The sequence below is a fragment of the Canis aureus genome, chromosome X (assembly GCF_053574225.1).
Source record: "Canis aureus isolate CA01 chromosome X, VMU_Caureus_v.1.0, whole genome shotgun sequence".
Taxonomy (NCBI): Eukaryota; Metazoa; Chordata; class Mammalia; order Carnivora; family Canidae; genus Canis; species Canis aureus.
Genome location: NC_135649.1, coordinates 115449758 through 115476276, shown reverse-complemented (window position 1 = coordinate 115476276; position 26519 = coordinate 115449758). Strand labels below are relative to the sequence as shown.

Below are 26519 nucleotides of genomic sequence, written 5' to 3'. Positions count from 1 at the left end.
ACTGAATCTGAACCTATTTTTTAACATGATCTTCAGATAATAATGTATGCATGTGAATGTCAGAGGATGATTTAAGGGGCAGTTTTCATCATGAAAAGCTTTTCAGCCCTTTTCTCATGAATGTATGCTGTAGTTGCTAACATCTCTTTCCTAGAGATATTAACGGTTGTAATATATATTATCATTTGCAGAAGAGCAGATTTTCAGACCTTGTCTAATAAAAACTTAGCATGCCTTGTTTCTAATATTATGTTTTCCCATAATTTGTAAGTCTGCACACTTTGTAAATAAATGTCTTCCTTGCTGTGGATGTAAATACTCCACAATGTAATAATATTCAGAGCTCCTGTTCTTCCCACTGTTTTATGCCCTTTCTTCTCTAGGATACCTCGTAGGGAAATGTCATGATAGCCTTTGTTCTGGTTTATAAAATGATCCTATGTCTGCGCATCCAAAGGTAGCAGAATTTCCTTGTGCGCATTACTTGACCCGGGACAGGAAATTTCTGGATCTTTCTCTTTTCAGAGTTAACTTACCTATACTAGGAACAGCTGGAATGGAGAGTATGAATGAAGGGCAAATGGAAATCGGAAAAGATAGACAAAAACTAAACCACGGAGTATTTTGCATAATCGCGCCATTTATCTTGCAAGAGTTTTTATTATACCATTCATGATCAATATCCTTGTTTCCCACGCTATCAGGAAAAGGTGAAGGTAGAATGGGCAATGTTGATAATTTCTCAAAGAATATTCGACTTTCCTTTCCCCTGCAGAGTTTCAGTTTGACTCGGACTCTCAGAGACTTTCTGAACACATACATGATCATTGGGGTTTCTCCCCATGCGTCATCAAGACCTCAGGCTTTGATTTTAAACCCGAGCTCAGCATCTACTTGTACTTTCTCATTTTTTTTTTATTGTTTGTTCTTTGAAGACAATGGTCTGTCATCTTCATCTGTTGCACTACTCCCTATACAATGGTGCTTATTGGAAGCAATTTGAAGTTATAGAACCAAAAGAAATATGAGGAAAGTCAATAATGTTTGTGAAGCAACAGAGGCTGGCTCCCATTATGACCTGAGAATTCTCTCTTCCTCCTTTACAAATATTTTCTCACTTAGATCTTCACAGCTGTTTAAAGACTGCCCCCCGCCCTGCAACAAAATATAGCAGGGGAGGCCCTGAGGGTAGATAGGTATTTTTAAATATATGTGTTTATGTTTCCTCTGAGGCTTTCGTGCTTTCTATTCTAATACATTTTCAGTGACCTTGGCGATGTGCAGATACTGAGAAATCTAGTGAAATAATGTATTCCCCTTTGTTATCTAGGCTGTGTGTTAATGAAATAATTTTAATTTTCTGCACTTAGCATCTCGTCCACATTTGTTGCTTCTATGTTCATTGTTTGAGAAGGAGGAGAAGCCTTGGAAATGCATGATGAATTCAGGGTTGTGATGGGGATTGGCAACAGTCATATAAATGCAGGAATAAATCCAAGAATCTCTGTATTATATGACTCTACTTGAAAAGCCATCAGAAATCTTCCTCAATTAGATAAAAATAAAGTAACACTAGGTTGGTGTGTTTTGTTTACTTTGCAAATAACCCTTTAACAACATCGTAAACGCAGGCTATCCCTCGGGATTGAAGCCAGATCACACGTTTTAGTGTGACAGTGTACTTCCTTATACTTAAATGGGCTGTAACATTCTGTCTTATTGTGTTAAGGATGTCAGCAGGTGTCCTATAAACACCTGTTCTTTCAGGATTGTAATTCAACCATAAATAAAGAATTCTCCAGCAGACTCGGACACAGCAAACCAAAGTCAAGCATATATATATATATTTTTTTTTTTAAACAAATAGACTTATTCTAGCTTGTCAGATCCATGCCCTTTGGTCGTTTAGAATATGTGAATAAAGCTATGTGTTATTAAGCATCATACTATTTGGTATTAATACCATCTTATAACCTCACATTTGAAAACCCTAACACAATCAACTTGTGATATTGTTTACTTAAGACCAAAAAAATCTTTATTTGAATTCTGGAATGCAACCACTAGAGTTGAGTTTTTCAATTATGGTTTTAGACTTCCTACATATTGCATATTTGAAATACTATTCATCTAGATAGTAGTCCTATTTATAAGACAAGATAAATGGTTCAGAGATTTAAATCTCCCCATAAATATTCAGGTACATAATGGATTGAAGTATAATATTTTATCCTTGGCTCAAATGCTGTTGAAAATAGGAATCTTGGGCTGCCTGGGTGGCTCAGTTGGTTAAGCGTCAGCCTTTAGCTCAGGTCATGATCTCAGGGTCTATGGATTGAGCCCCACATTGGGCTCCCTGTTCAATGTAGGGTCTGCTTTTCTCTCTTCCTTTACCCCTCTGCTCATGCTCTCTCCCTCATGTAAATAAATAAAATCTATTAATAAAATAAAATAGCAATCATGTTCACTGTTTATGACTGTCAAACTGTTACCTGTGTGAAAAAATAGTTTCATAGAATTTGTCTGTATAGGTCTCTAAAAATCCTTTTAAAAATTATGACCTTTGACTAAGAGACCTTTTTAGTTTTCAAAGGTGAACATTTTGAATTTTAATGGAGCCTCAAATCATGCGGACCAGCACTATTATTTTTGAATAAAAAAAAAGCAAGGCACAAAAATATAAATGACTTTTCCTTTTTTTTTTTTTTTAAAGATTTGTTTATTTATTTGAGAGTGAGAGTGACAGAGCAGGAGCAGAAGGAGGTGGGGCAGAGGGAGAGGGAGAAGTCTCCCAGCTTAACAGGGAGCACAAGTGAGGCTCTATCCCAGGACCTCAGGATCATGACCTGATCCCAAGGCCTACTCCTAAACAGACTGAGCCACCCAAGCGCCCCTATAAATGACTTTTCAACAATGTCACTATAAGTCAGATCAGCAAACTCTGCTGCTTGTGCCAAAGGTCCAGTCTTAATTCTCTCACTGAAGTTTTGTTAGAATACACCCCTTTTCATTAGTTTATGAATTGTGTGGCTAAGTTGATATAATGATAGAGTTCTCTAGCATAAACCCACTTACCCTATGACTTTTAATGCTGAATATATTTATTATCTGTTTCTTTTCATGAACATTTGCTTGTCCCTGTTATCAGTCACCAATGTAGAATTTCCTTTCTGGCCTTCCTGGCTAGTGTTCTTCCATTTATATTCTTTCTCACTTTGAGTTCTCCAAAGGTACATATTGCATCCTCTCTCTTCCTTCCTCTGTCTCACCACTTTCTTCTTTGTACTAATCTCTTCCCTTTTTTCCAGTTGGCACCAAAGTGCGGAGAATTTTTAAATAATATTTCATTATTTTACTAAAAAAATTGTTTTTTAAAGATTTATTTATTTATTTATTCATGATAGAGAGAGAGAGAGGCAGAGACACAGGAGGAGGGAGAAGCAGGCTCCATGCTGGGAGCCTGACATTGGGACTCGATCCCGGGACCCAGGATTGCGCTCTGGGCCAAAGGCAGGTGCCAAACCGCTGAGCCACCCAGGGATCCCCACTAAAAAAAATTGTTTTTAAATTTCAATGAAATGGGAAATCCCATAGCTAACAGATATCCGTGTAACACACCGTGCTAAAAGTTATAAAGCAAGGCTAAGAATCTTAAGAAAATTGGTCTGTAAAAGCAAATACTTATATGATAAACCATAAACTTTAAAAACTGATCAAAAGACATATGGATATCTTCAACAAACAACGAAAATACAACTTTCACAATGGATAGCTAACTTGGGAAGTGTTTGAAGTTTCTATATACAGTTTATGAGCATGTTCATTGATAAGCCAGTTGAATTTGGCTAAGTTTGATAAGTAGCAATATACTCTGTGAGTCATCTATTAAAAAGTCAAATGTAAACATGAATCTACCTCTTAAAATGATGAATCTTTGCAAAAGTGTTTTAATAACACATTGGAAAATTACCATAGACCATATGGCAGATTTTGCCAATGTTGGGTTTTATTTATTTTATAATCACTGTCGAGTTCTCCAACAATGCATTTGGTGGGTCGTCAGAGAATTTTAAGTTTCCATATTACAAATAAGAGAAAGAGGACTGACCCTTAGATGAAGTGGGGGAAAAATACTTAATTTTTAGTATGGGTGAAATAGTTGTATTGTTGGCTCATTGTATAAGGAAGAGTTCTTTATCTTTTGATGCTTGAATATCCTAGGATGGGACTCCTAACTGCCAAGTTTCAATGAAAGAATAATGTGCATGGAACAAACCAGAGCTCATACCCTGTGGAGGTTGGGTGAGATGTTATCCTGCTAGTCTAGGTCAACAGTGTTATCAATTCCCCAAGGGCAAACATCCAGTCTGCTTATCTCAGGTCCCATCCCATACAATGACTGCCATGAAATTCTACAATGAAGTGTCTTGAAGGATTTAGGAAATCAATTTAGTGTCCTGAGAGCACTAGCTGCTTGCAATGGCAAAAAGTCCTTAGATTGCCTTTTGGCCCAGGGAATAGAAAGCATGCATTATAGAGTGGCTATATTTTCCACACAGTGTAGCACACCCTTGCAGAAAGGAGTCAGTACATTGAGTTGTCATTGATTTTTATCTATCATCTATCTATCATCTATCTATCATCTATCTATCATCTATCTATCTATCTATCTATCTATCTATCTATCTATTTATGATTATTTATTTATTCATGAGAGACACAGAGAGAGGCAGAGACAAAGGCAGAGAGAGAAGCAGGCTCCTGCTTCCTGATCCCGGACCCCAGGATTACTCCCTGAGCCAAAGGTACGTTGGCTTCACAGTACATCAAGACATCTGGGAGGGACCTTCTCATTGCAGTGGGATGTTTGATCTCAAAGCCCTTCTTCTGGTGCTTATTTGTGTGCTGTTGCCCCTTTTCTGTCTGCCTGTGTTGCTGCACAAAATATTGGGGCCTCTGATAACTGTTCAGTTTCCTCATCATGAGTCGCTGGACACTTTGGGTTCTGCTTTTTGTTTGTTGTTTACGTTGCTATATTATGTTGTCATCTTGAACTCTGCTTTTGAGAAATTTTAGGATTCTTTGGGGCCCTTTCTGCCTTGTCCCAATCTCCTGCTAGTACCATGCTCTTGCACAATAGCTTCTAAGAATTTGTGTGTTAGCTCTGTCAATTAACAGTGTCTGTTAGTCAACTAGCATTGCTAGGCACTTCCTGAACTCTGGGAGTCTCAGTCATATAGAGTCATTTAGAAATATTGGTCATCGTTGTTTATTGGGGTGTGAAGGTGGCAGCAATATTCTTTCTATCATTTTTAAGATAGGTTTGCATCCTGAAATGATCATTTAATAGAGACAGCATAACTAAATGCAAGGCATATAGAGCTTAATTGGATATTGAATCACACAGAAAAACCTATAAAATAGTAATATCATTGGGGAAATTTACATATGGGATATATATAATATATTAAAAATAGTAAAATTTAGTTTGATATGCTGTTTTGGCTTTGCAGTATGTCATTTTTCTTTTTTTCTTTCATTTTTCTTAAGTGATAGATTCTGTAGAGTTTTGAGGGAAAGTGTCTTCCTGTCCGTTACTACGTAACATCCACTAGTACATATCAGATGACTCAATAAATATTTCAAATAAAGAGAGAAAAGGAATTGTAGAAATGTTGCAAAGTATAAATAATTGGTAAACCTCAGTCAGTGTTTCTCAGCTTCCACACAATGGACCTGTGGGATCAAATTGGTTTCTGCTGTGGCTCTGTCATGTGTAGAGTAGCAGCATCCTTGGCCTCTACCCACTAGATGCCAGTAGCATTCCACCACCCCCTCTTGTGACCAAAATGTCTCTAGATATTGTCAAATGTCCACTGGGGGGCAAAACCATCTCTTGGTGAGAACCACTGCTCTAGGAGAAGATTACAAACATGATTGCTGTACTCCTTCAACTTTTCTGTGATTGGCATTTCTCAAAATTATAAGTCAGGGATACAATCATGCTTGTGACTTCAAGCTCACCATCAATGATGAGCCATTTCCTACTTTAGGAATCTTGAACTGGAATAAGAAAACAAGGTTTTGTCAAGGAAACTAACCAAGTTCTAATAAGTTAACATCGATAAAGTTATATGTAAACCATTTGGGTCCTAATTCAGAAGAAATCATGAGGCTTTTCAGAATGCCAAGGTAGGAAGGTGTGTTGATTATATGGTGGACTCTTTGAGGCTCTAATGTCCATCTCTTGTATTCCTGGACCCACACGGGCACTATCATACTGCTCATTGTGGAGTTTGCTCTATAGTTGATTGGTATTCATTCGTTTGTTTGTTCAAACAAATCCTATTATAAAACTGTTTCCATGTGCCAGATTATGCACTGAATATTTATGTAAGGAGCAGTTGTGGATTTGGGTGCAGTTATGCAGAATCGAGGCTTGGTGGCCAGAGTTGAGGGTTGTTGATCCTGGAGTCCCATGAATCTTCTGTCTTTACATCTTCATCATGCAGAGATAGATCCACCTGGCCACTCAGCAATTAAAGGCAATATTAAGAAGTCATATTACTGGCTCAGTGGTTGAGTGTCTACCTTTGGCTCGGAGCATGATTCTGGGGTCCAGGATCAAGTCCCACATCGGGCTTCCTGCGAGGAGCCTCCTTCTCCTCTGCCTGTGTCTCTGCCCCTCTCTCTCTCTCTCTCTCTCTCTCTCTCTCTCTCTCTCATATAAATAAATAAAATCTTTTAAAACAAAAAAAAAGAAGTCCTGTTACTGCTTTCATGTGTTTAGATCTGAAAGCAAATTGCTCCAAAAGCAATTGCTAAAATTCCAATTTCTGTATAATTTTGAAACCCTTACTAAACCAAGCATAACAGGACAACTTCTGTATCAGCTCATTTAACACACAGTATGTATTGCACAGCTAGCATTGCCAAGTACTACGTGAATTCCAGGGATATAAAGATGAAGGAGATTCACCCCTGACCTTCTGGAAATCAGAATTGGTTACGTAGCATAACAGATAAAGGTGGCAAGGCTAATGAGAAAATTTCAAGTTTCAATAAACATATGAACATGCAAACGTTCAATTTTTTTTTAAATTGTAGGAACTTTCAGCATCTTATAATCTAGGAAGACATGTATTCACAGGTATTTGTAATTACATGATATAGATGCTACCTCCATAGTGCAAATTCATTTCCAATCGTTATTGAGAAGCAAGGTAGTCACTTTGGGGTGAGGCTATTCAGGGACTACTTTATGCAGGTAGTAACATTTGTAATGAGTTTTGTAGCATGGGTCAAGTTTAGTGGTATGTAGAGGCATGTGGGTTTTGAATGGAGGAAAAAGTGTTTTTAGCCAGAAGTGGAATGTGAACATGAGAAACGTGTTTAGGGAATGATTAGGGAAGTTAGTTTAAAAGTCACAGGATATCGTTTTACAAAGCATGATTCTACATCGTGAATAAAAAGATTTGGTTCAGATGATTGGGGTGTTTATTTCCTGCGTTCATGAGTCTTATTTTCAGCATCTGTTTTGTTCACTGATGCATTGGCAGCCCCTTGAACAGCATGTGTCATATCCTAGGTATTCAATCAATATTATTTATGTGCATCGATATGTGCAAGCTGTAATGATAGTATCTAATTTTTATACTTAATCATTGTATTCCTTACAATAGTCCTGGCAAAGCTTAACTTTCAGATGATGATGCTCTTGTTTTGGGAAGGAATAGGGACCAGAATCAATCCACGTTTCAATGTCACTCTGTTTGAATCTAAATTCTGTGAGTTAGTCTTATGTGGAATTTTTTACTTCTGATATTCGTGAAATGGTAAAAGGGTCTCCGTATTTCTATATTTTTGTCTATATATATTTTTTTAGATTTTAGGATCTTCGTAAATCTGTAAACATTGCAAATCCTCTATCTTTTTTTATAGGTGCATAGTATCTTACCGTGTTTGTGTTAGAGTTTATTTAATCCATTTTGCACTGATTGGACCTCAGAGGGTTTAGACATTTGCCATTTGGATAGAAACTCCTAGGCTGTTCTCCATAGAGGAGTGTTGACATATACCCTGAACACTATGTTATAATGCGTATTTCCTTATAGCCTCATTAACACCTTGTTTTCAGACTTCCAATACCATCTTTGTACAATTTCTCCACTGAAGCCACCCAAATTCCATATGGAATCCCTCTTTTGGGGGGGGGGTTAAAATGAAATTTTATGGGGATCCTGGGTGGCTCAGTTGATTAAACATCTGCCTTTAACTCAGGTCAAAATCCTGGGGTCCTGGGACTGAGCACCTTTTGGGGCTTCCTGCTCATCAGGGAGCCTACTTCTCCTCTCTCTGCTGCTCCCCCTGCTTGTGACATCTCTCTTTCTCTCTCAGTATCAAAAAAATAAATAAAATCTTTTTAAAAAATAAAATTCTATTTATAAAAGTAATGCATTCTTCCTGTAGGGCATAAGGAAAGACAATCCTACCAGAAACCACTCCCCCAAAAAAATCTCAATTTCACAAACTACCCCTGCCAAAAAAAAAAATCACAATTTCACAACTGATGGACAGCAACTTCAGATCCCTCCATACAGTTTTTCTATTCCTGTGGACAATGCCCTACGACCCAGCAATTGCACTGTTGGGGATTTACCCCAAAGATACAAATGCAATGAAACGCCGGGACACCTGCACCCCGATGTTTATAGCAGCAATGGCCACGATAGCCAATGACTTTCCCTTTTACATAGTTGATCATGTTGTGGTCATTCCTTTTGTAACCAATTTTTTTCATTTAACTGAAAATCTTATAGCAAAAAGTCTTCGTGTACCGTTTGGATTCAGGGCTGAATGGTATCCATTGTTGGATTAGCCAATCAGGGTGGCAACAAGCCCCCCTTTTTGACTGGTCATGAGATTTAAAAAGGAATAATCTATGAAAGTTCCTAGAATGGTACTTGCCTAATAGTATTTATTAATCTCATTACCTTGCCCTCTTCCCCTTACAGACTGTGAAATGCCCGAAGGCAGGAAGCTGCACTTTTAAGGCCTGTGACTCTCTGTGAATAGTAGCTTGCACCTTGGTTTCCTTTATTAATTCGATTCACACCTAGTATCTCTTATGTGCTAGATCATATTGTGAATAATAGTTTGTAAGGGTATAGAAGACCGCCCCTTTCACAGGTGTACACCCACCTTAGCAGCCCGTTGACATCAGGTGGGTACCTGAGAGCTAGGGCTTTGAACCCAGGAGTCAGTTCAAAAGCATTCCATCAAAAGTGGCTCCGACCTTGATGTGGTGAATGTTCCTACACATACCTCTATTGCCTTTCTGAGAATCCTCTGCTCCTGCGTCCAGTCTCTATTTTATTTTGTGTAGTACAAGGCTAATTATAAATGTCCTTCTCAATGCATAGTATTAGAGAATTCAGCCAGCTAATACATAAAACTGCACTTTGCAAACAGCAAAAATTTAATTCTGTGCAAACCTGTATCTGTCATTAATGGCCAACAATGTGTGCAATGTTTAGGGACACTAGGTATGTGAAGCAAATGAAAGTGATCAGAATAATTTTTAAATTTGGTAATTAAAATTACATCCAAATGTCTTTTACCATAGTTAAAATCTTTTTATAATCTTTTTAAAGATTTTATTTATTTATTCATGAGAGACACAGAAAGAGAGGCAGAGACACAGGCAGAGGGAGAAGCAGGCTCCAGGCAAGGAGCCCGATGCGGGGCTCAATCCTAGGATGCCGGAGTCACATCCTGAGTCGAAGGCAGACACTCAACTGCTTAGCCGCCCAGGCATCCCTAATATACTTAAACTCTTCTTTTAAGATTTTATCAAAAAAAAAGATTTTATCTATTTGAGATGAGAGAGAAAGAGAGGGAGACAGACAGAAAAAAAGCGGGATGCAGGCAGAGGGAGAAACAGATTACCCTCTGAGCAGGGAGCCCGATGTTGGGCTCCATATCAGGACTCTACTAGGATCATGACCTGAGCCAAAAGCCTACACTTAAGCAACTCAGCCAACCAGGCACCCAGTTAAACTCTTGATTAATACATTTTTGTTTGACTATAACTTTGGAATATATATATATATATATATATATATATTTATGCTATTTGTTAATAATATTTAAATGAGTTTTTAACTACTCGCTATTCCCCATTTACTGTATTTTTTTTTGTATTCCTTGTTTAAACAGAAGTGACATCTTATAAATTATTGGTTGGATGACTTTTAGTTCTACCTGTATGGCTTTGATATTATTCTTATCTTATCAATCAAGCTTTCTCATGCACCTGCACTCAATGTGTCCAAAAAATGGCAATTGGATGGAAAGCTGTTGCCTCCTAAGTGAGATTGACATGCTGTGACGTGACTTGGGTACTACAGCCTGAATGAATGAAGATAGTTCTGTTCTGAGAGAGCACAACGCAGCTAATTTAGGATGTGTCTTTGTGTCAATAGCATGATTAACTGGAGCCCAAAGGCTTGGCCGGGCAAGTCCTCCCTGATCCATGGAGGCAGGAAACTTTGCAGCATAGAGGCCTTCGCCTACAATTGAGGCACAGCGCATTGGTCACTGTAGGAACAAAGCTGCCACTAGTCATGGAGCTTTTTTAATTCATCCAGTAACAATCCTTTTTTAAAGATTAGTTTATTTACTTTATAGAGTGATAGAGAACTAGCGGGGCAGAGGGTGAGGGAAAGAAAAGAATCACAAGCAAACTCCCCAGTGAGTGAGAAGCCTGACATGGGGACTGATCCCAAGACCCTGAGATCTTGTCCTGAGCAGAAATAGAGAATCGGATGCTTAACTGACTGAGCCACCCTGGAGTCCTCAAAAGCATTCTTTATTCAGTTGTCTCAATCCCTCTCTATTTCCTCTAATTCCTTTACCTTAAACCATATGGCTGTCACCTACTACTTTGTATATCACCTGTTTGTGTGTTGTGTGACGTTAGGAATTTTTGTAGGTTTTTGGGTACTGTAATCCAGCCACCACTTGGAGCAAAACAAATGAGAAAATGCTTTACATTCTGTAACATCATCTGTATCACTATATAACCTTGGGGTATTCTGAACATAATATTTGTGAGTCCAAAGAGATAAGGATGATCAAATTTGGGGGAAGAATTAGATTTTGTCAGATTTGTAAGGTTATTGCATATCCGGGATGAATAACTGAATGGATATGGCTTCGGTTTTATCGTATCTGAAATGGACATAATAACTCATTTCTCAATACCAGTTTCAAACAATTCAGGCTAATTCTGGCTTGTTGTCCATAATATTCCCAGGTATATAAATAAGCCCATATGCTGAAGTCACAATTCACGACACTGTAAGTATTATGGAATTTAGGGTAGGAAGCCCTGGGTGCTCCTAACTAGTTGTGTCACAGCAGTCGGCATTGTGCACAGGGAGTCGTTTCAGGGCCTGTTCCCTCTGCCCCACTATGTCCATCCCTCGTACAATCCATGAAACACACCGTGCTCTCTAGTCCAACTCTGTTGGCTGACCTTATTTCCCTCCATTGAGGACAATCGGGTGCCTCCATTGGACATGGGACAAGTTGCTCATTCTCTCCGAGGTACATTTCTGCGTCTTTAAAACAAAAACACTATTGCTTTCGCAGGCGTTTTGTTCCATGATGACACCGATTTTGTATCAAAAGACATTCCGTATGTAGAAGTGGTGGTTAAACCAAGAGGTCAAATACTAAAATCACCTTCATTATAATGATAACCACTTCTAACACAACAGCATTTGATGAGACTATTCTCATTGAGTCGACCACTGGACCTCAGTGCTTGGCATAGATTAGTTGTCTGCACAGCCTGACTGAGAGCTGGATGTTGATGTTTGTATTTTTACACATTGAACTAAAACCCAGAGAGGCCAAATGATTTACCCAAGGCCTTGAGGCTTTCTGTGGAACAACCTTGGTTTTGAACTCTCTCATTGTGATGGAAAGATAAGATTCTGCTCGTTTTAATTTGGCTTTAAGTGGAGACTTTGAGAATGTTCGGGTGTTTTGTTTGTTTTTCAACCAAAGTGTTTTGAGCACATCAAGGAATGTGGGAAGAACTGTGTGTTCATCATTTTGTTTCTTTTGCACAACAATTTGATGAGCTAAGATGGGGCAAGAATGTCATGTTCTCTTTGTGTTGGCGGTGAGTTGTGCCCTAGAGGATGTGTAGCAGCATCCAAGCCTCGTCCCCTGTACGCGCCTGCAGTGCTTCCACTCGCCTCTTTTATGATCACATAAAATGTCTCCAAAACAAGTGTCTTCCTGGTGGTGAGAACCATTGACGGTGACTAAGGCTCTCTCACAGGTGAGGGAACCTAAGTACTTTAGAGTCCAGGGTCACAGAGCTCGTGAGTGGCAGCATCTGAATGCATTTGAATCAGGACTGTGGAGCCAGACCTTGGTCACCATCCTTCTCCCAGATATCATCCCTTTCTCCCATCATGAGTCCTGTTTCTCACCCACCAGGTCCCAGTATTGCCCTGTGGTTGGTTTCTAAGGTTTGGCCCTCTCCGGGGGGTAGATATGACACCAGGATTGGGTCCTGGGCTTAGAGGTGTGCACACAGCTAGAAAGTGTGCGTGGCTTCCACTGACGGTCCCAACACCAATACTGTCGCAGATTGACCCATACCCCTCGTGGCTCCTCTCCCTTCATCTCCTCTATGAAGATCTTTTTTGTCCAGGCCATTTTCGATCTGCTGCAAACAATAGATGTGAGAAGCACAGCACTGCAAAGCAGTTCAGTCAGTGGCCGAGAATTTCTGGAATGACTGAAATAGCCCTGGCAATGTAGGTCGCTATTTTGAAGGCTGAGCTAAGTGTTTGAAAGCCGTTCACACAACCATGATCTCAGGTTGAAGTGACAGGACCTGGGGTTGCAAGGAATCTCAAGGTGTGGCCTGAGAGCAGTTGAAATTGTCCCTGTGTACCCTGGGATCGCACACAGGACTGGGGTTACTGCCTCCTTGGGCAAAACTCTCTCATGTTTTTCCTCTGCTTCGAGAACAGCTGAACTCAACTTGTGACCTTGGAAGAAGGTATCACCTGGCTTGATTCAGCCCCTTATCAGCCTGCTCTTGCCTGACTGGAAAAGAATAGAGGACTGAGCCATTCACCCTTCTTCTATTTCGAGAATGATTAGAGACACCTATTGTTGCCTCACCCCTAAGTCCCTTTATTGTCTGCAGTGCTACGTTGGGATTTATTTAGCCGTGCCTTTTTAGCACATACTGTACTAAGTGCCTTACAAAACTAATTTAATGTTTTTCCAAGGACCTGGCCCATTACCACCATTTATAGAGAAATTGCTGGGACCGAGGCGGTTAGAAGTTGAGCAACTCGTTGAGGATTGTGGAAAAGTAGTAGCAGAGCTTGAGTTAAAGAGAGTCTGATTCTAACTCAGTGGTTCTCCACGTTAAGTGGGCATCAGCCTTGCCTGGAGGCTTGTGAGACAGAGCTCCCTCCATCAGGCGCCAGCCCCATCATCGCCTCCGCCTTTCCGGTTTGGTAGGTCTTGGGTGGTGGATATGAATTTGCATTTGCCATATAGTCCTCGTTGCTGCCACTGCTGTCCTGGGGCCACACTTGGAGAACCCACTGCTGAGATATTCAGGCTCTTGATTCAATCAGCCCAAATACAAATACAGAATGACTTTGACCAGTGGGTGGCCATCTTGGGGTGAAATCCCAATGCCTTGGCTTCATTCTCAGATACCTTGCCTCAAGTGGCTTGGCCTCCATCCCAGGCATCTGGAGTTAACAAGTTTTACCACGTGATTCCAACCTGCTGGGAGGCTTTTTCATCAGAAACCACTGATTTGGGCTGTAGTTAGCAAACTTTAATGCATGTGGGAGTCACTTGGGGATCTTGATAAAACACAGTTTTCACATTATGCCGACATCGCAGCGGATTCTCGGGCCATTGGATTTTCACACAAACTTTGAGTAGCAGAGACTAGTGTTCTCCACACTCCACAGCTCCCATATAAAATATGGGATGTCCAGTTGAATCTGGATTTTCAAGAAACAGCAAATATTTATTCTTTTGTATCAGTATTTCCCAATATTTCATGGGTCATAATTATAATAAAATTTATTCATTGTGTATTTGAAATTCTATTGACTTGGGCATTCCTGTTTTCTTTTGTTTGATTTAGTCTGGTCAATCAAGCAATACTATTCAAAACAGAATTATGTGAATTGCTTGTTTTAACATACACACTTACTCGTTCACTCACTCATAGATTCCTAGTTCTAACCCAGACCTCCAAAATCATAATTTATAGGGTGTGGTAATCTTTATAGTTACCAAATGATGTGAGGCGATTCTTACCAGGTAAATTTGGGAAATAGAAAAACCCCTACGTCATGACTCCTTGTTATGCCCCTGTCACGACCACAGACACCTGAGGAGGATGGGTAGTTTGGTTTCAGTCTAGTCAGGGAGCTGAGGATGCTTCATAGCACATCACGGACTCTGTGAGAGTTGTATTTGGTCCCACTAGTAGGTGAGGGCAAATTGTAAGGATTTGGGGCTTTGCTACTTTACTTCCATGGATAAGTTGTCTTCTTTGATTGTGGAAGAGGATCTGGGTATTCAATTATTTGAGGCGCTAGCATAGAGCTTGCAGATGAAATATAGCATGTCTAGTCAAATTTGAATTTCATAGAAGTGATGAATCCATTTTTTAGTATATGTAGCCCCCCCAATATTATGTGAGATTTTCTTATGCAGATAATTTGTTTTTTATATGAAATTCTCATAGCACTTGACATCCTGTGTTTATAGTTGGCAAATCTGGCACCCCTAGGGTGGAGAACATTCTTCTTCTTTTTTTAATATTTTATTTATTTATTCATGAGAGACACAGAGACAGAGGCAGAGACACAGGCAGAGGGAGAAGTTGACTTCCTGCAGGGAGCCCAATGTGGGACTCAATCCCAGGACCCCGGGATCACACCCTGAGCCAAAGGCAGATGCTCCACCACTGAGCCACCCAGGCATCCCAGGGAACTCTACTTTTATAAGCACAGGCCCATCTTCTCCTCTCCAAGATGCTAACTCTTTGCATTCCTGGTGGAAAAGATAGATCTTTCAGCAATTCCGGGATGGAGAAATGTCTGAGTGGAAGAGAGTTTCAGGAAGACACAGGGGTTGGAGCCCGGAAAGGAGTCCCTAGTAAAGGGAGCACAAACTCCGCTTACAAGGCTACATATTGTTGGGTGGACCTCCAGCAATCCCAGAGAAACAGGAGCAAAATCCCTCTATAATTATGACCCTTGTCCTTGATTTGTCTTAAGACCCTTATGTTTAGATACTTAGGGTGCTCTTTTTCGTTCTTCGTGCACTTTTAATTTGCTACATTCCATGTATTTTATGTCAGCACATTAAAAGACAAATTATTTGATTTTTTTTGTATCAGCTAATGTCCTATTACTGAACTAACATTTGTAAATTTCTCTAGTATTAGCACTTCATTTGGTGTTTTATGACAAAAGACTTTATTGGAATACATCTTCATGAACTGTTGTTTTCTTCTTACTGAACATACTGTACAGGAGAGAATGTACTTTATAATAAAATTCAGGCATTCTAGGGGCTCCTGTGTGGCTCCGTCTGTTAAGTGTCTGCCTTGGGCTCTGATCATGATGTAAGGGTCCTGGGAGGGAGCCTGCTTGTCCCTCTCCCTCGGCCTCTCCCCCAGCTGGTGCCCTCTTGCTCTCTCTTGCTCTCCCTCTCTCTCAAATAAATAAATAAAATCTTTAAAAAAGTCCAGGCCTTCTAATACCGTATTTTACACGTTAATTACATTAGGAAGCCTGTGTCTTGTTTTAGTGATTTAGACTCTGGTGGCTGTGACCCATGAAAGAGAAGGCTACCTAAAAGAGGAGAGTGTTTTTAGTAAGTTAGCCCTCTCTGGCATGGATGAACATGAACGTCCTGATACGTGCGTAACTTAGTCATCCAGTATAAATAGTTGCATTCTCTACATGAACAGTGTTTCGCTAGAGTATTTCTTCTGTTACCTCTTGATATCCTGTTGCTTTTGGAAGACTTTTCAATAACAGAATATGGTGTGTTCTTCCCACCAAGGGCTTGTGCTCTTGGTCTAACCTGAGAAAGGTCTCCAAATGCATTCTCTGCTACTTCTGGGAAATTGGCATTTAGGTTTTCTTGCCATGGGGTGGCGAATTCATGTGTTCTCTAACTGTAGGGAAGCAGCCCGTTTTTATAAAACCTGCAGAGGAAGTTACCACTGCTGACTTTTGGGCAAAGAAGAGGAACAGAAACTGTTGCCCTTGTCTTTTCTGTTAATAATGAACAAGAATGTTCCTGGGCCAAGAACGAATCCTATGGTGGGATTTTCTTCAGTTTGCCCGATCTGTATTAGATTTGTGACCTTTGCTCCCCACACCTCGTGAAGGAGGTGGGCAACCTGAAAGGAGGTTGATAAAACAGCCACAAACTTGGTTTAAATTATGCAAAATAATTCCCGCCTAGAAATCTTACCGGAAATGGGCTTGTTTCACCGGCAGAGACTTGTTGCCTTAAGAGCAAATGTCTACATTGGGTGGGAGGTGGGGTTGAGTTGCCCTGTGTTCAGGGCAATTAAATGTTGCCTCCTTTTAGGAAAGCTAACATCCAGTCTTCGGATGCTTGCTGCAGGGGCCAGCCCCTGGCTAGGGAGAGCTGCCACTTTCACTTGTGCTTATTGTGGGTGTTGTACCTGGTGTCTCCTAAAATGCTCCTGGGTGCTATACACAGATCCTGAGTACGATGCCCTGGAAATGTTAGCACGGCTTTGCCCCCCACATTTCCTGACCCCAGTTTGCAATCTGCAAGTGCCTGGAAGATCTCCTAGGCCATCCAGAAATTCACATTGGGTGGGTGGACCAATGATGAAAGATGTTGGTCAATCCCAAATCGCTACTTCATATTTCCTCTTATGATTTTGCTCTGAAGCAATTTTGGTTGTGTTGAACAAACAGATGTCCTGAAGGTCCTCGGTGTAGAGGGAATGCAGGCTTCTAGAAAGTTTACATCTACATCTTGATATTGTGTGTGATAACTATTTATGTGCCACTCTTCTTAATGTCTGGTATCAGGAATGTGTAATGTCATGGAATGTGTGCAAAAATTTTGTTCAAAATGTGTATTGTGTCCTTAATAAATTTATTTAATCTTTTCTGAGCCATTCGTTGTTTCCTCTTCTCTAATGGAACACATTAATGGAATACATGTACTTACTCGGGGTGTCTGTGAGGAAGGAAGGAAAGAAGGAGGATAGTGTAAGGAAAACCGATGAGCATGGTACCTACAGTAAAATCACTCATTATATTTATTCATTTAATCAGCTGAGGATTTAGCCCACAGGTGAATGGTGCAAATCCTATGGTCCTTCTGGAGTTTGTCTCAGAAGAAATGTTCAGGTGTCAGGTGTAATGATATTTTTCTTTTTTTTTTTTTCTAGCCACAGGACGAAGTCTTCTGGCTGGCCACCTCCCTCGGGAACCTGGGGCTTGAACCAGGTGCCACCCTATGGATGGGAGATGACTGCGAACCGGGATGGCCGAGACTGCTTCATCAAGTAGGTAGAGCTAACGGCTTAAACTGTGATATCTTCTCCATCTTCTGTGTCTCTATTTCCGACCTTGACTCAGAGAATTAACATACTTATATTCGTAGGCCATTAATCAAAGTGCTTAATCTCCTCTGACTTGTATGTCTTGTGACATGCAGTTGCTTCAGAGTTGGTCACATGCCCTGTTAGGCTGATAGTTCTTGGTACAGTAAGGTGATTCCGGGAAAGAGCAAAAGTGTTCATTAGTCAATCCAAGGCCAGTTGTCCCCACTGGAGGAGTGTCATTTCAATTGCCTTGTAGAAATGGTCAAGACAGAGATGTTACTGGGTCATTCATTATAAAAAAACATGAGCTAACAGGATTATATGTGTTCCTTTTGCTGACATTGGCTAAGATTTTGGACTTGTGTGGTGCGTTTTTTATTTTTTAATGGGATAAAATGTGTATAATGTAATGGTAAATTTTTTTAACATTTTAACCATTTGGGAGTGTACAGTTCTGACACTTAACTACATTCAGAACATTGTAAAACTGTTAACCGCTCTCCATTTCTCAAACTTAATCATCATGCCCAACAGAAGCTCTGTTGAAAACTACCTTCCCATTCCCCTGCTCCCTCTTGTAAGCTCTATTTTACTTTCTTTCTGTAGGAATCTACCTATTGTAGATATCTAAGTGAAATCAAGTATTTGTTCTTCTGCGAATAGCTCATTTCACATAGTACAATGTCCTCAGCATTGATCCGTGGCGTGGTTTATATAACAATTTCCTTCCTTTTCAAGGCTGAATAATGTTCCATTGTACATATTCCATTTTATGGATAGCCTTTGTTTGTGTAGCCATTCATCTCTCAATGGAAATGTGGGTTGTCTGTACCTTTCGGATCTTAGGAATAATTCTGCTGTGACCATTGCTTTGTAAGTATCTGTTTGAGAGCCTGCTTCTAATTCTTATGGGTATACACCTAGCAGTGTAATCACTGGATCATAAGATAAATCTATGTTTACTGTTTGGGTAAAGAGTTTTGGAGGAATCAGTGGTTGTAGTTCTCTGGTTTTTTGCAATTGTCTGAGATGAGTTTTCATATTGCACTTATCAAAAAAGCAAGGGTCCACCCTGCTTTCTTTTACAACCTATGTGGAATATTCTTAAGTATGAGGATTTTTAAAAGAACTTTTAGACCAGCAAGCATGTCCAATCCTAACCGAACACAATTGAGTTGATACTGGACACCAAGGGAAACATTGTTCAGACCACAGCTGCATTTCTTTGTTCTTGTCAATCTGCCTGTGGACTGATAAGCAAACAGGGCTACTCGGAGGTGGAAGTTCTCGTTTATAAAGATAAAATTATTCCTCAAGATTATTTTTTGGGATTTGGTCTTTGCATAGCTCAGCACCTCCACATGATTACGGGAATGATCTGTGTGGAAAACATATGAACGTTGTGCTTAGATTTCCAGTCTTTGTCACTCAAATCTCACCTCTAGAATTTCCTGTAATGGGGAGAGCAGCTCTCTTCAGAGTACAATTTGTTACTGATGGCCTGGCCTTTTTCAGGTTGCCCTTGAACATAACCCACTACAGGGAGCCTATGGGCAATGGTCTTCTAGCTCTTCATGGCTTTCTTGAGGATATGATACCATAGAAACTACTCTGGGATTGGCCATGGGAGTAAAATCTCCCCAAAAGCACAAAGACTGGAAGAAAGACCAACAATTTTGCTTATATCCTCGATTCTGAGTTGTTCATTTTGAACAGTTTACCAAGTGCTTTCTATTGCTGAAAAGATGATATTTTGTCATATTGTGCTATTTTATAGCATGGTTATGAATTCATGCAGTTGGCTCAGTTCAGGTGGCCTAGATGCTTTGACTCAAAACAATAAGAATTTCTGTCAAAGAAATGCACTTTCTAAAAGATTCAGATTATAAATGTATTGAGGTATATGTTAGACTTTTTCAAGAAAATGAATTTTTCTTTTTCCTTGGATTGGGGCTCCCATACATTCCAAACCATTTGATCAATAGATAAAAACCCAAACCAAGGCCTGTTGTTTGTAGATGCCAGGTGTCATAGCTCGTTCTAGCCACATGCATTTCTCTTTGTATTCTTGACATTTTTAAGGGCAAGCCCAGGTGTGAATGTAACATTTACACTGGCCTACTGTCAGCTCTTAAAACCTATAAGAATAAAGCAGCAACTTCATAGAGAAAGCTACACAGATTACTGAATAGCAACATTAAAAACCGTTGTTACCAGTGCCACTTTTCCCAATCTGTAAGATTTTTTTAAAGTATGTATGTATGTATGTATGTATGTATTTATTTGAGACGGAAGGAGAACCATCATAAGTGCCTGAGCTGGGATAGGTGCAGAGGGAGAGAGAATCTCATGCTGACTCCCTGCTGTGCACAGAGCCTGATGCAGGGGTCAATCTCAGGAACCCAAGTTCATGATCTGAGCTGAAATCAAGAGTTGTCCGCTCAACATACTGAGCCACCCATGTGCCCCTAAATCTGTAGGATTTTTTTAGTGGAAAAGTAAGTTTCCACGGTTCTCTCAGACTCATTGTTTTCAGATGTGAAGAACACTACTTTTTTCAAAAGGGTTTGTTCTTTATCACTAGTGAGTTTTATAATGAATATCATCCTGATGGGTCTTTTTTTTTTTTTCTTATCTACTGAGTACTGTCGATTACAAAGAAATACTCTAATTACTCAGGTTTCTGTGGAGCTCTAGTTTGCAGTGTGGAGTATTTATCTACTCATTAGTTTTGTAAGTTAAAAGAACAATTTGAAAATTAAGCTGCGACTAGTAATTAGCACCTTTGCATTTAATTTCTCACTCTTTTACATATTCTCTTTGAAAGATGTTAGATCTCTTCTTTTTTTTATCTTCTCTTAGGATCTAAATGATATCTCATATCAGACAATTGGTTTTGATGGTGGCATAACTACTTTCAAGTTATTAATGAAGCTATGGGAAGATCCAGGCTTCCCTTGTTCAAAGTTAGGGTCTCCTAGCTCAATAATGAGCTAATTCTATCTTGATGATTCCTTTAGAACACAGCCGAAGGAAGTTAAATGTGTTTAAATTTCATCTTCCTTTCCCATCCCCAATTATTTAGAGTAGAACCAATACCTGATATTTGATTTAAAAAAAAAACACTGGTAATACATAAAGTTTAAAAAAAGACTTTAATGTCATTATGCACATATTTAGTGCCCATTTGTATAGTATTATATGTTCTGTAGACTACTGTTTATCAACATTTGCTGCACATTGAAATAGCTTCAGGAGCAGTAAAAAAATCCTGACGTCTTATTGTCTTAGTCTCCTTGGACCTTTATAATGAACTGTGAAAGAGTGGGTGGCTGAAATACAGAACTTTATTTCTCACAGTGCTAGAGTCTGTGAAATCCAAGATCAGTGGGCTAGTGGCTCAGCTGTTGAGCCTCGGCCTTTCCCTCAGGGTGTGATCCCTGGTCTTGGATCAGTCCCGCATTGGGCTCCTTGCAGGGAGCCTGCTTCTCTCTATGTGTATGTTTATGCTTCTCTCACTGTGACTCTCATGAATAAATAAATTAAAAAAATAAAATAAAAAAAGAAAAGGACAACAGTTGTTGGTATTGTCAGAAAAATATGAAATACATTTGTTTGAGCAACTGAGAATATTCTTTAAGAATTACGGGAGATGTCAAAGAAAAGTTGGTCAAAAAAAAGAATTGGTCAGTTTACTATTATTACCATTTAAGCCAGGGGAAATGAGAGATTCGGATAGGAAGAGAGAAACTGGACTGGAAGGAAAGTCTCAGGAAAGAATGTCCTTTTAAGAAATGGTGAGAGAGCCAGAAATAGAAGGAAAGAGAAAGAAGTATAAAGAATTTGATGTGCACTGCCATGTTTGCTATAAGAACAGCATCAATAAATAAGAGTTGTTGGTGTGGTTGTGGCTGTTGATGCATAAAGCTTAGAGTTGTAGATAGAAATATTGATATTGGGACGCCTGGGTGGCTCAGTGGTTTAGCGCCTGCCTTTGGCTCGGGTTGTGATCCTGGAGTCTCAGGATCAAGTCCTGCATCGGGCTCCCTGTGTGGAGCCTGCTTCTCCCTCTGCCTGTGTCTCTGCCTCTCTCTCTCTCTGTCTCTCTGTGTGTGTGTGTGTGTGTCTCTCATGAATAAATTTTAAAAATCTTTTTTAAAAAAGAAATATTGATATTACCATAGCTCTTGATTCAGATACAGATGTAGTTGTGGATATTGGTATAAATGGATATAGAAGATACATATAGATGATCCCTATGTGCGCATATAGGACAGTACATATAGAGGAGTATAACCTTGTCTGCCCAGGAGCATCCTGGTTTATGAGTATTGTTCTGACATAATTAATGGACAGCACCTCCTTTTCCTCTTCACATGATCTAATTTTGGATAAAGCAAGTTTAGAAAATTATTGCGAGACCAAAGATTTCATTAAACCATGACAACCGACCTGAGAGATAGTGAGCTACATTGGGGAATTGACTCTTTGAGAAAAAGGTGAGATTCGCTGGAACTGAGATTGCCACATCCTCTGGATAGTCAGAGTAGCATTTGTTCCACATCATCAGACTATAAAGCCTCGCTTGTCTGTGCTTTGTAATGGAGTCTAATGCATGTTAAGCCTCCTATATTCCATAGCCTTCATCGCCACCCCTGGAATCACCCAGCCCTATTAAAGTGTGTCCAGCTCTACTCACCTCCACCTTTCCCTGGCTTACCCTCCCCATTCAGCATCATTAGAAATGGCCCATCCACCTGGTCATCTGGTCATGCACTTCCTTGAAAAGCACTCCTTGCCCCAGCCAACATGCCTCCACCAAACATTTATTGAACACAAGTGTATGCTGAGGATACCGAGATTAGTAAGACAATGTCTTACCTTTTATGATCTTAGAGTATGGTGCAAGCGATAGGTGTCCCATCATTCTCGACTGTGCAAGGTCTGTTTAACCTCCTCAGAGACATAAAATATATGTCATAGAGACTAGGGAGCACTGTGTGTTCCTAATACACCATTTTTTCATTAAACGGAGTAAAAACATTCTCGTTGGCCTGTGCAAGTGGGGAGGATTCATGTAAAAAAAAATGTCCTTCATAAATTTGGAACTTTGGCTTTTGAGGATTGAACAGAAAATTAAAACATGGTCAAAATAAATATTAGAACACTGTTGGCAAGATAGATGTTTATGAACAGCCAGCCCAGTTGGAGTCTGGGGATAGCAATCGGGGGCGGGAAAGGAGACTGGAGGGTCATTGCAAAAATACATGCCCTGATTTTTCAAGTTCTACATTTGAGAACCTTGCTTTTTTTCCCCCCTTCTTCTTCTTTTCTTTTTTTCTCCTCTTCTTTTTTGGCCTGTTGGATTTCTGGATACCTTCACCCTGTGAGTCTACAAAAAGTAGCCCTGCTTACTTATTGGACAAGACACACTGTTCTATTACTCTGCCAGCAATTCCCATGGTGGGCAATTAAACTGAGTCACTATCTTCTGAATGCAAGAGAGTTCAGTCCCGAATCCTGAATAGTGTAGATTCATAATGAGATGTGGAAACTTCCACTTTGTTCTCCAGTGTGGACATTGCCAGTCTTGGGAGTAGTTTAGGCATTCCCATCTTCTAGCCAGTCCAGTGGTCAGTGTGAAATGCATTTTTGACTTATCTAGCTCCAGAAAAGAATAATCTAAGGAAATTTAATCAGATTATGTCTTCCATCTCTCAGTTTTATTAATAACTACAAGCAGAATAGTCAAGTCACCATGATCAACTGTATTATCATGGAATAGAGAAATAGCAAATCCTTACCCCATCCTTCAGCTGGAGCCACAGAGTATTTTCCCTAGGCTTTACCTAGTGTAATTCAAATATCCCCAACAAGTCACAAGCAACTGATTATTCACAAGTATTATATGGTTCTCTTAAGGTTATTTTTGAGGTGTTTTTCCCTTGATTTTCACCCCAAGATTTCATAAGAGAGTCTGGCTCATATTCTGTGGATAAATCCCTCCATTTCTCTCTCATCAGTTTTTTAAATCTTTTCCTTTTGTAAAAAATTAAAGTTGTAAAGTTGGATTTGGATATTGGCGGTAGCACCCACTATCCCCTGTATTATTTTCATATTTGAAATAGACATCAGTTTCCTGCTTCATCAATCCGACATTATTAATAGACATCCAACAAAGGACAAATGGATCTGAGTGATTACATAAGTTGTCACCCTTTGATTCTGGGAATGAAATGCAAAAGTTTTTTGTGGAAATTGAAAGGTGTGCCAAGGATGGAAATAGGAGAGATTTATTTGAGTTGGGTTGCTATATTATTTTGTGACTTTTTAACTGTAGAAAGAGTTACAAATTGGCATTATGTTAGAAAAGAAGCAGTTTGCCTCATTTTTTGTGTTTGTGATGAAGAATTCTTAAATAAAACATATTGCTTCCAAGCATACACAATGAATTCTTCATAAAATGCAAATAATTGCCTCATGGCAAAAGCAAATGCCATTGAGTTAAATGAGTTCCTGAGGATCCCAAGCATCCATTTAAGCGAGGGAGGTATATTATAATTTTGGAATTGGAGGAACAAAGTAAAAGTGATAATATCATTACATGCAATGAAAGGTAATTATGTCCTGTCAACGCACCAGCTTCCCTGGTTGAACGTTAGGGGCTGTTTATTCCCTTCATTGGAGCAGATTTGTTTTCTTTTGGATCTGACAAAGCACCTATCTGCTGAGTTAATAATTACTGCTCCCAGCTGGAAGGTACGTTTGCAGAGTTGATGGAAGGGCTTTGAAAAGTAAGGCTCTGAAATGACTCTATCATTCCTGTTCTAACTTGGCATATGGCAAAAAGAGCTGCGCTACACAGTCTTCTCCTGTATCAGAGTCTGTTTCCATTTTCTTGTGTATTTGCTCTAGAAATGTGGCTGGTTTACTTAATGTGTCCATCTCTCTTGTATAAACCCCTCAAACCCCTGGCTTTTTTTTTTTTTTTTTTTTTTTTTTAGTCTAGGAAGCCAAAGAATCTGAAGGTTTTGTCGTTATCTGAATTTCCTTGGGCTACTTAACTACAGAGAGTTGGCTTTTGCCCGCTTAAGGGAGCTGTGGACAGCAGGCAAGGTGGTGAACAAGATCCATTCCTTCTTCTCCTGATTTTTTTTTTTTTTTGCAGCCTCTAGGGATGTACATGAATTGGGTCACAGAGGCCATTTAGGATCACAGGGACAGCCAAACCATGAAAAAGAGAAGCACCTGGGTGACCAGGTTTCTGTCACAGCCTGTAATTGAAATACTAGCTTGAGGCTGCTACCACCTCTTGATTCTTTTGAGTAGCCTTTGGAGCTCTTCTTTCTGGATTGAGCCAACACTTGCAGAGAGCAATTTTGATGTCCTCGCCTAAGGCTGGGGCACAGGCAGGAAATTTTGGCCTCTGCCAAATGCCAACTGGCGGCTGTGGGTGTTTTTGCCAAGTAAATCGGCTGAACTGAAGAGGACATAGTATCACCCTTGTGGCAGGTGTCTTTATGTCTGCACTCCTACAGAAGAGGAGAGGAGGGCTGGATATACAGTGTCTCGCTGCGGTGCCCTAGGGGACCGAGACCCCACTCCCTGCCAAGCCCTTGTCTTCTATTGCTTCTCAAAGCCTGAATAACACCTTGTTATCAATGGCCATTTTCTGGAGGAGAGTCTCTTCCATTGCAGCACTGGTGAGCTGTGGCATTACTTTTCTATGCCGGTGGACACACTGATCAGCCTGAGTCAAGAGTAGGCATATCTCTTGGTTGTTTCATGGAGCGTGCCACTCACCTGCCCAAGAAGCTCATGGTTGACAATAGCAGTTCAGACTGTGATGCCAGGAGAGACTCTCTAAGAAGAGTAGTTGATCTTAAAGGGTACTGGTCAGTACAAAGGGCCGACCCCAGAATTGTCAGCACCCGTTGCCAAATGAAAACAGAGTCCCCTTCCTCAAAAAACAAGATAAACATTCTCAGGAAGCTCCTAAAATCTACAGGTTTTCCCTTTCCTTCGTGGTCTGCAAATATTTCATAATTTTGTATTGGCCATTTGACACCAGTCTAAGAAGTTAAAATTAAAAGTTTGAATTATTATCATGGGTATTATTGATCATCCTTCTATGGTACAAAGTGAGCTTTGTATGCAAATATAAGGGCTTTTCGCTCAATATGCAGAATTGGCGAAGTTATAGGATTTGTATCTCATAGCTTATACATTTTATACGTTTTGCATTCCAACCTGGAAAGTCAAACTGGTACACAAAATTAATTTCACTTCTTGGCGTGAATGCACTCTAGCAAAGCTCCCTACTTTTGGCTTACTATTGGGCACAGTAGAATTGAAAGTAAAAGGAACTATGTTTTGTCCTATCGTTCGCTTTTCTTCTCTGTCATCATTTTCAGTAGGTTGATGGCCAATCCAGGGAAGGAAGACAAGTCAGAAAGGGTGTAACAAGATTGCTTGATCATTCATGTTTCTTTGACGAGTAAAGATTGATTAACCTTCAGCCCCCACCTCTTGATTTTTGTTTCTTAACTTTTTTTTTTCAATAAAGGCCAAGCAAGGAGGACAAATTGCTTCTAGCTATTGACTCGTTCAAAAAGTCATCTCTCTGCCTTGTTAAGGATGGGTTTTCTCACCAAAAGATTCACACTTTCCTTCCTCCACCCATAGCCTTTATTTCTTTGTTATTATTAGTTTATTTATTTATTCATGAGAGACACACAGAGAGGTAGAGACATAGGCAGAGGGAGAAGAAAGGTTCCCTATGGGGTACCCGATGCGGGACTCCATCCTAGGACCATGACCAGTCCTGATGCGGGACTCCATC

The 26519-nt window shown here is 39.9% G+C and overlaps 1 protein-coding gene across 4 annotated transcripts in view; it reads left to right on the top strand.

Annotated features, from left to right (window-relative positions):
- The window catches only part of FRMPD4 (FERM and PDZ domain containing 4), a 565544-nt gene that overhangs the window by 350300 nt on the left and 188725 nt on the right, over positions 1-26519 (top strand). For all 4 annotated transcript variants that reach the window (XM_077889744.1, XM_077889743.1, XM_077889745.1 and 1 more), the window contains exon 2: positions 17522-17638. In XM_077889744.1, coding sequence (XP_077745870.1) covers positions 17522-17638 — 117 coding nt within the window. The remainder of the gene's footprint in view (positions 1-17521; positions 17639-26519) is intronic.